Source organism: Quercus suber, unplaced genomic scaffold, assembly GCF_002906115.3.
Source record: "Quercus suber isolate HL8 unplaced genomic scaffold, Cork oak 2.0 scaffold_173, whole genome shotgun sequence".
Lineage (NCBI taxonomy): Eukaryota > Viridiplantae > Streptophyta > Magnoliopsida > Fagales > Fagaceae > Quercus > Quercus suber.
In genome coordinates, this window is record NW_027069633.1 from 835,150 (window position 1) to 846,194 (window position 11,045).

General features: G+C 34.2%; 2 protein-coding genes across 2 annotated transcripts; both read right to left on the reverse strand.

The window, feature by feature from the left end:
* Positions 1-576: 576 nt before the first annotated feature.
* Positions 577-1,161, reverse strand: LOC111996159 (uncharacterized). The gene has a single exon (XM_024028110.1). It carries the CDS (start codon positions 1,159-1,161, stop codon positions 577-579), a length of 585 nt encoding a protein of 194 aa, XP_023883878.1.
* Positions 1,162-3,416: 2,255 nt separating this feature from the next.
* LOC111996180 (senescence-specific cysteine protease SAG39) lies at positions 3,417-5,215 on the reverse strand. Its single transcript, XM_024028136.2, has 2 exons — positions 4,671-5,215; positions 3,417-4,277 (listed from the first exon to the last, which is right to left on the reverse strand). The coding sequence occupies exons 1-2, from the start codon at positions 5,104-5,106 to the stop codon at positions 3,685-3,687; spliced, it is 1,029 nt and encodes a 342-aa protein (XP_023883904.1). The 5' UTR covers positions 5,107-5,215; the 3' UTR covers positions 3,417-3,684.
* Positions 5,216-11,045: the final 5,830 nt, after the last annotated feature.

An 11,045-nucleotide genomic window follows, 5' to 3' on the forward strand; every position in this document is an offset into this window, starting at 1 on the left:
CTATGGCAACATAAAATTTCTCCCTAATTAGAACTATGAGTACCTCTCGAAGATGTTGGAGATGTAAATCAATATTGGCACTATATATCAGGATATCATCAAAATAAACTACAACAAACTTGCCGATGAAGGGGCGAAAAATCTAGTTTATAACACGTATGAAGGTGCTAGGAGCATTAGAAATTTCGAATGGTATTACTAGCCAATTATACAACCCCTCATGTCTTTTGAATGTTGTCTTCCACTCATAACCAGGACGTACTCGAATTTGATGGTACCCACTTTTTAGAACCAGCTTAGAAAACATTGTAGCACTACTCAATTGATCAAGCAAATCATCCAACTGAGGAATAGGGAATCTATACCGGACTGTAATTTTGTTGATGGCATGCTGTCTATGCACATTTGCCATGATCCATCCTTTTTGGGTGTAAGGCTGGCACAGCACAGGGACTAAGACTCTCTCTAATGTGCCTTTTTAACAACAAACCCTCTACTTGTCTTCTAAGTTCTTTATGCTCTTTTAGGCTCATGCAGTAGTGTGGGTGGTTAGGAAGATTAGAACCTGGTACAAGATCAATTTGGTGTTGTATATCTCGTAGTGGCGATAACCCCATCAGGTAGATCATTAGGAAATACATTTACAGATTCATCTAATAAAGATTTCACAGCCTCTGGTACTACACTACCCTTTGAGCTCTCCTTTCCCAACAATACAAACACCAACCCCGAATCAAACATCTCTTCAACAAATGCCCTTTTAGCTAAGAGATTCTTACCCCCTCCTGAAGTTGGCTTAGGTTCAATCTCCTTACAAGGCAACAACACAATTTTTGTGCTATCAAACATGAAACTGTATGTATTCTTCCTACCATCATGTTGAACCTCTCTATCATATTGCCATGGTCTACCAAGGAGAAGATGACATGCATCCATAACTACCACATCACACCATGCATTATCCTTATATTTCAACCCAATAGAAAAAGAAACCAAGCAACGTTTAGATACTATTGCCTCATTAACCTTTTTGAGCCAAGATAGTTTGTAAGGGTTAGGGTGCTTCTCTGTTGCTAATCCTAATTTTTGAACAGCCTCTTCTGATACCACATTCTCACAGCTTCTAGAATCAATAACAAGTTTACATACCTTGCCCCCCATAGTACATGTAGTTTGAAAGATATTGCTTCAAAGCCAATCCTCACCTTTAAGTTTGCGAGGTGTGAAACATGCCCTTCTTGTAACTAACAAAGGGCCATCATCCCCTTGCACATACTCCTTTTCCTCTTTAGCATCATAAACAGCTTCTTGCTCAAAGGTATTTAAATGATCATCAGTTCATTCTTCACTCTCAGTAAATAAACCCTTACCGTACCAGCCACCCTTCTTGCAATCAGCCATTCTATGCCCTGCCTCACCATACTTGAAACATCGAGGGCTAGAACTACTAGCTATAGTGTGGTTTGATTGTGGATTAGCTTGATTAACTTGGTCTTTTCCTTGTGTAGATTGTGTAGTTGCACCATAAGGAGGAGCTACTGGTGGTAGTCGGTTGCCACTACTATTTGAAACCATGTTAGTCCTCCTATTCATCATCTTCTCTAAATGCAAAGCTCTCTGATGGGCTTTGGATACAAAAATTTGGTCAAATAAATTCAAAGTATCTTGAAATTGTTGCCTCATGCCCCCAATTTAACATGAAACTAATTGATTTTCTGAATCTGCAAGGTCAACTTTAGCTACAAGTTGATAAAACTCTCGAGTGTACTCATCTATGGATTATGTACCTTGCCTAAGATTGTGTAGTTGTTGATATAATGTACGCATATAATTATGGGGCAAGAATGCAGCACGCATATGTTTCAAAAAAATTTCCCAAGAATTGATTTTAGATTTACCTTGGCGAATACGGCTTTGCTTTAATTGTTGCCACCATGTAGTAGCACGTCCTCTGAATTTGGTCGCCACCAAAGAAACTATTTTGTCTTGCGGCACCTCCTTAAACTCCAAAATTTCTTCAACCACAGCAACCCAATCTAGGAATTCTTTAGGTTGTAAACAACCTTTGAACCCTGGAATATCTAATTTGAACTCAAATTCCCATATGTTTGAATTGTATGAAACCAAGGGTTTTTCCCTCCTCCTTCTATGTCCAGCAAATGGATTTTCCATCTCATCCTCAACATCATAGTCTACCTCATCTTCCTCCACAAAACGTAAAGTTGGACTATGGTTTCAAGGCTGGTTAACAATGGCTAAGGCAACAAGCTGCTTTGTCAATGCTTCAAATTGCTCTTCCATCCGCAGAAAGCGTGCCTCTAGTTGTGTATTGCATGCAATCTCATCGCGTTCATACTCACCATCTACAGCAGCGTGCCTTCCCCACGTGATCCTCTTGCCATGGTAAGAACCTAACCAGGCTCTAGTACCAACTGATGCAACGTAGGCATGTAGAAGCAGAATCTATAACACACAATTACTACAACTCTTCCACAAAACCTAAGTTCTACAAGAACACTAGGCTAGTAGGCAAAATAATAGAGTAAACCTCTCTAACAAACTTTTTATAAAAAAACACATATCACATAAATAACCTCTCTATAAAGAGTATTTATAGGACTAAAATTTCTCCTACTCCTTTTAGGAGAAGAAATAATAAACCTACTTCTACTTGAGAAAGGAAAAACAATTAAAATCTCAATTCAACTAGGAAAAGGATTTAAATTCAAAGTGCTAGACTAAATAAATCCTAATTCAAATAGGAAAAGGAAAACAAGAAAAACTCTTTGTTCTTCATAACGTGATTTGCATCACTCTACAAGCATCTACCGGAACGAGATCTACAATTAAACAAGTTACTACATAAAGATCTACTACTGATGGTGATCTGAAACCTTTGAGTGGGATCTCAAAGTCACAAACATAAGAGTTTGTATTCAGCAAATTCAAGATAGAAGAGTCTGTGGAGTTGGAGCTGCACATGATCGTGTTAGTAAGTTTTACAAGAGGTAACTTTAGATTTAGGGTTTAAATCAATTGTAAACTTTGATTATATCATAGTGGATTTGTTTACCTTGTAGATGGTTAGGTTAAATCCTCCTCATAATTTTTTACCTTGAAATTGTTGATTTCATTGGTTTTCCTAGATCATTATATTACTATCTTCTTTACTTTTTCGTACTAGGTAATATGATTGCATGAGTTTAATCTAGATCTAAAAAATTAACCTAAGTAACTACTTGGTTAATTCATTAGGTTAAACTAATCTGATTTAAAAGGGATCTAAACAGAACAAACATGCTTCAATGGCATAAGCGAAAAAACAAAAAAAAAAAAAAACAAAAACAAAAACAAAAAAACAAACAAACAAAAACAAAAACAAAAAGAGAGAGAGAGTGAGAGAGAGAGAGAGCACAAACACGAAGGGTAGCTATTGGAATTCACATTTTAATCGATGACAAATTATCACACTACTTTAAGCATAATCTTTAAAAAAAAATAAAAAAGGAAACAGAAAGAAAAAGCGTGGTGTACCATTACTAGATTGCACTACTTAATTTGTCTACATACCAACAGCAATATTAGCATTTACCATTGGACTAAAACAAATAGCACGTCCCACTCAGATACGCATGGAGAACTAGTTAAATGCAAGAATAAGATTTATTCACCCTTCACTAATATTCAAGCAGTGGGATAGGAAGGGTCCTTGGCAATACCACATAGACCTTCCTTGGCTCGAGTCTCTCTTTCCATTCTTATATATCCATCTTCACCCCAATTGGTGCCCCATGAATTCTTGACTAACCAATACTTAGTCCCTTGGGTTGTGATCCCATAACCAACTGCAGTAACACCATGGTCCAACTCTGTTCCACAATCTCCTGTGAAGATCCCACTTGAGTAAAACTGCATGGCTGCTCCACTGGCATCAATTGCTACAGAAATCGGTTGATGGGTCACTGCATTGAGCAGTGCCTTCTCATTGTTGACAGGCACATCTTCATAGCCTGTGATCCTGGCAGCAGGGAATTGTTCCTCGTTTCTGTTGCAACTTCCATCCATTTCCTTGTAGGGATAGTTTGCTTCACTTGTTAGGCCTTTGTGTTGCATTATAAATTTAAAGGCATCATCCATGAGACCACCTTCACATCCGTGGTCTTCACCTTTGGTGTCACAATCAACTAATTCTTGCTCTGAAAGAGAAACCAACTTCTTATGTGCAATTTGGTTAATCCCTTCCATGGCTGCAACCGCTGAAAATGCCCAGCAACATCCTAAATTCATGTCATAACAACACAAGGCTAGCTATATTAGAACATGGAATCCATGATACATATGTTCACTCATAAATTAGCACTCATCCTACAAGCTTAAATTATTAACAAATGGCAAAATTAAACATTTAACCATTATTCTAACACTTAATACCATATGTCAGCCCATACTTCCCCTAAAGAGAGGAATTTTTTTTTAATTTTTTTCTAATAGTAGATGAAGCAAATAGAGTCTGAACTCAGACCACCTGCTCTTATACTACTACTTGTCCTAATAGTAAAGTTGATAAAAAATAAAATAAAATAAAAAACCTAAATTTAATCATATAATAACTATTCTAACATACACATTATCTAAATAAAGATATTAACGACATGATATGTTAGTGTTACCACATTCTCCTTGGTCCTTAATAGGTGTAACGGCTCCTTTCTTTCTCCAATCAATGCTAGGTGGCACCGCAGTCACATTTTCATACTTAAATGGTGTCGTTGCACTTGCAGGCCTACGATTTTTGAAGGACTGTTTGTACCCATTGCGAGAGGCCCGGAATTCTTCGTTAGTTCGATCTGCAAATGCATTGATGCTCACCTTGTAAGAACCATTTCCAGCACTGTTGAAAGACTCTATGAACTCAACATTGTCCTTGAATATCTCGAAACGCCTTTCCTTCTCTGCGTTGTCCTTATAAGTGCGTCCATACATAGCAATCCATTGCTCATGCCTCTCTAACATGGCAGCACCATGGAGCGTGCGGGAAGTGGCTTGGCAAGCCCATATAAACACCAGTGATAGAAAGAACAATCCCTTTCCAGGTGTCAAAGCCATTCTTTACAGCATGAAAAAACTAGCTTAAATTTGTGTTGACAGTGCTTATGGATGTGATTTTAGAAGACAAAAAGTGAACAAGCAGGTACAATCTAGCACAGCGAAAAGTGGGTACGTATATATAGAGGAAAATGTGATTTGTTGGTGGGTTGGATATATATGAACTCATTAACGGGTGTGCCTGAAATTTAGTGATGACTTAGACAACCAAGTTGAGCTCTCTTGAGGCCGCTCTGTTTGGTGTTTTGATCAGGGCAAAGATTGGGTCCAATACACTTCTATGCTAGACTTGTTAAGGTATAAACACGTGATAAGTATTTGACCAATAACTCTCTTTTTATTCTTTTTTTTTTTTTTTTAAGGAAAAGTATCCCAATAAATCAATGTACAGAGCACTTCACTTTAATATATTTTAAATATATCAAAGTTATTCTTTTGATTATTAATGGGTTTACTAGTGCCGCCACTGGGATCCTAATTTATCTCCGATAGAGAACCGATTTTGCTTTTATATATTTTGACTTAATTAGTTGGATGATTTTCAGCTTCCTTCCAAAGAATGTGTCCACTATTCTAGTTTGACTTTCAGCGGGTGCAAATCTACTTCCAGCAAAATGAAATGTTAAATACTTAAAATTAAAGTTACAAATGAAATGTTAAATATAATTGATAACATCAACAATTAAAATATTAAATTTATAAATTTTTTAAATAACAATGTAGTATTCTTAATATCACTCGAATGTTTTACTCAAAAAAAAAAAAATATATATATATATATATCTCACTCGAATGCAATAGAAAAATTCAAAGAAGTTTAGATTATGAAGTTATTTTGTCTTGGTTACTTAGTTACTATCCTTAATATCACTTTGATAATTAACCATGCCATGTGGGGGAAAATGTCATTTAAAATAGTCCACGCTAGAGATTATTTCACTTTTTAATAAACGAAATCAATTTACAGTCAAATTAGCAAGGAAAATAAGAAAACTGATCATTTAGGGGCCGAACCAAGCCCAACGTGGTTAGAATTTTTTTTTTTTTTTTTTTTAAAGAAATTGATCGCCACTAATTATTTTCTTATTTGACTCTAGTGGGGTTAAATTTAGCCAAGCAAATATCTGCATGTTTTGAATTTTTGCGCCAATCATATGGTACGGCAAGCTTCTTGGACAAAACATAGGAACATGTTAAAAATATAAACTATTTTATAATAATTTTTTATAAACCGCTGGTGTGGTGAGTAGTTACTGGTAAATAAAAATGTGTTGTTAGTAGTAAGCACTATATTAACACAATTTGTAAAAAATTGTTGTAAAATAATTTATGACTATAGAGCATTAATAAATAATAATAAAAATTATTAGAGAGATATTTATAAGTACACGGCACAATTGATCTGGTAATAGATCCAAATGTACACGAAAATTACTCAACAAATATTTACTAACACTAAACCCTATATATCAGTGACATGGTCAAAAGTGCTCCCAGGTCTTAAGGGCTAAGGTTACGTTGCAGCTTGCTGCATGCCATACAATACAAGCGTGGATATTGGCTGTTGTCAGATCCATACCACTTGCTTTCTTTGTCTTTGAAAACGATTGCTGCCTCTCGATCCCTATTTTCGTGTATGTTCGTTTGCCAAGGTATATTAGTTTTTTTTTTTTCTTTTTAAAGAAAAAAAAAATTAGTTTAGAGTAAAATACTATTTTGATCTTTAAATTTTATTAAAATTTTATTTTTCATCCATGATTAAAAAAAATTCCTTAACTATTAAGAAGTTCATCTTTTATCCTTAAATTATTGAAAATATTTCACTTTTTGTCTTTGAACTTTAAAACAAATCTTCAATCATCTCTATTTTTGTCTCTAAACTATTAAAAAAAATTGTTTATAAAATTTAAGGATGAAGAAATAAATTTAAGGTCTAGGAACAAAAATATACTTTTAATAAATTTTAAAAACCAAAATAGTAGTTTACCCTTCAGCTTATATAACTTTATAATTCTTATAATAAAATAAAAAAGTTTATAACTTTATATAGTTATGCAAAGTTTTTTAGTCTTACAGCATTTTAAGTATAATGGTTCATTTAGATACCGTTTATTTTGCTGAAACTGAAAATACTGTAACAAAATAATTTTTAAATGTGTGAATAATATCGTGAGACCTATTTTTAATGTTTTTTTTTATGAATAAAGTATTTGTGAGTCTCATGAAAAGTGCACGGGACCCACTGAACAATGCATAGTGTCTCCTAAAATGCGTGCATAAAAAAAAATGCCAAAATGCCTAAACGCAAGCGCAATCCAAATTCACAATAAGTGTGTATAATAATAATAATAATAATTTGATAGTTCGGGATGAGAGGATTTGAATACCGAATTTCTCCATTGAAAGTACTAAGACTGGAAAGTGCCAACAAGTTATACCATGAGACTATATATATATATATATATATAATGTTTGTTAAGGGGTGGTATTATATGCAAATCAGTGTGCTAACTAAACTTACTGGATCTAAATCTTCTAAAGTTCTTAAGGTATACTCTACCACAATACCACAGAGTTATTTAAATCTTAACCTTTTATTTTATGATAAATGGCTTAAATGATGAAATATCATTAATTCTTTTTTTTTTTTTTTAATCCTTAAAATATGAGTGACACATTAGCTATTATGAAAAACAAATTGTTGCATCATATTTTAAATCATTAATTAATTTTAGATTTCCAATATATATATATATATATAAACCCCAAATCTTTATCGTTGTCTCTGTCCTCTCTCTATTCTCACCGCGGTCACCATGGTATTTCACAATCTCATATAAGGCAACGAATCACGTCTAGGTTTTCTATTACGGCATTAGAACAGATAAAGATTGCAAAGCAAAATTTGTAAATCCAAATGAAGATTGCAAAACAAAACTCCTTTGTTAAGATTAAGGGTACCAAGGAAAACACCATTTGGGTTACAATGGTAAAAGTACTGGGTCATTGACGAAGTTTAAAGTAGAGAACTAAAACATTATCAACCACAAAGCAACCAAGGACGTTGTGGGGAACCAAACTACGTTGCTACAATTTAGCTTTGAAAACCTTAGAGAGAAAAATTAGACTTTGAGAGAGTCTCCTAGAGCTTCCGTCATTAGAAATATGGAAGCTAGTTGATAATGAACAAAGATGGAAAGATCTAGATCTGGTTTCTAGGTCATTTTTTTTTTTTTAAATAATAAAATTAAATTATAATTTAAATTATGATGTGTCAATTTGTTTTTCCTTATAGGTGATGTGTCACTCATGCTTTAATGATATTTTTAATAAATTAATGATGTGGCATCATCTATACCATTTATTATAAAATAAATGGTCGAAATTAAAAGAACTCTATGTACGTAGTAAAGTACTCTAAGAACTCTAAAGAATCTAGATCCATATTGAAGCCATTGCATTAACTCTTTTGGTGTACAATTGTACAAGCTTGTGGTTGTGATTCTAATGGAAAAATACATGTTTGTTTCGCATATAAAACATACGCAGCAAAAAATAAATGGATCTACTTCATTCGCAATTGATAATATGTAATATGTAAATTTCATAATACAAGAACAAGAGAGTATACCTTGGTATGGTGAATTTCAAAACAAAGATCAGAAGTTCTTGAGAACACTTTTAATCTTCACTCCAATTCCACTTGTGCCCAAGAAGTGTGGTCTCTCAATCAGTTTCTATGAATGTGTTCAGGGGAGAATGAGAGTGTCCAACCTTTACATACATATCATTTCATGTTCATTCTTTTAAAATTCTATATGTTTCTCTCCTTATAACTGATTATCTAATTAGGCTAGCCTTTTGGACATTTCCAATTGGGCTTTAGTATGTGACTTGGAGTGGGACCAAAAGGAAACAAATAAGACTCTATCTCTAATAGACCTCGAGCTTTTTTGTCAACTCTTGATAAATCCAAAGTTACTATTAATTATATTTAATACCACTATATAAATATAATTGCACTCTAGGCCTTATTAATAAATTATATCCCATAACTTTATTGTACATGCAACACCTTCATAAAATATTCGTAGTAATACAAAGTCATGAATATAGACTGTCACTTTAAAGATTTCTACATCTTAATCCTTGAGTATCCGGTTTAATCTTTTTAAGTTATTCGTAATATATTTATGAAATCTAATTTATAAATATATACTTTAGTAATTCCTTACTAAAGTGGTTAGGCCTAACTCTTTGAATAACCGAACCTATTAAACTTATCTTAAGGGAATATTTTATATCTCCGTTAAGAGATTATGAATTCCATCTTGAGAATATATGTTCCATCATCACTAAATGTGGCTGTCCAACATACTGAAGTTTTGATCGTTGTTTTAGATCTCACTCCTTATGTATCAAAGTAGCCTACACTTCATGATCAATTCCATTATTCTCTTAGGATTAAAAGTTCATATAAATGGAAGTCGTGAGATTTATTATTCATATGACAGTAATTAGGAGAATAACAAATCTCATAATGGTCTAGTTCAATACGTCTTGACTCTTAAAACATATCAACATATCAACTAGAATTCTCTACTTCCATGATCAAGACAAATCATCTTAGTTGATATGTTATAGTCTTCGCAGATAAAACACCCAATTTCATCACCGACTACGAACTAAAATTCTGAGTTTACAAAAAACTTGTGATTTATATCTTCTATGAATTTTCACATAAATCACATACTATGCATCTCATAGACTATATGATAATGTCTGAATATTCATGTTACTATTATTTTAGATAATAATAAAAACAACTTTATTAATTACAATATTAAGTCATACATAATGTCATACATAATATCATACATAGTATCATACAATAGGATTTAAGGGCACTAATCCTAACAATCTCCCACTTGCCCAGAAGACTATTGTACACTAATCTAACTCCCATTCCCCCCAAATGTGACTCGAAAGTCCTTTGAGGCGAGACTTTGGTAAAGAGATCCGCTAGATTATTTGCACTATCTATCTTTGCTATTACTACATCTCCACAAGCAACAATGTCTCGAATGATGTGGTACTTTCTCTCAATGTGCTTTCCTTTCTAATGATTCCTTAGATCTTTGGATTGTGCAACCGCTCCACTATTGTTGCAAAACAATGTAGTAGGAACTTGCTCCATACTCATAACACCAAGATCAAAAAGGAATTTCTTGAGCCAAATAGCTTCCTTTGCTGCCTCACAAGAAGCAACATATTCAGTTTCCATGATGGAGTTTGCAATACAAGATTGCTTAACACTCCTCTCAACTTATGGCTCCACCTCCCAAGGTAAACACACAACCTGAAATGGATTTTCTAAAATCTAGATCTGATTGAAAATCTGAATCTGTATAACTAATGAGAATCAAATCCTCATACCGGTAAACAAGCATATAATCTCTCGTTCTCCATAGATACTTGAGAATCAAAACCAGAAGCTGGAAACATCATTTTTTTCATTCTTTTTTAATAAGGTCATGTACAACAACCTTAAAATCGCACAAGCCTAGGCTGGGCCTACCCCCATCCCTAGAGGTGCCATATGAGGCGGAAGCTCCACATACGGTTTTAAAGCCGAGCCTTTCTAGCAATAGGGCCTAGGGACCGATATGATGATTGGTTTAGGTAGGGTGACCGGCCTACTACGAGCATATGTAGGGATTAGTGCATTAGAACACAATCCACAAACTAACGCATAAGACTCACCTTTTACTTGGGAATGAAGAGGGGAAACATAGCATGTCATAAGAGCGAGGTGGGGTTTAGAACCCTACTGCGAGAGGGACGCCTCGCGAGCCGGGCTTTAATGAGATGAGGCCTTTTGGTGAAGCCAAGTCAATTTTCAGCCACCAAACCTTGCAACTAATAAGAAGGCCCTATGA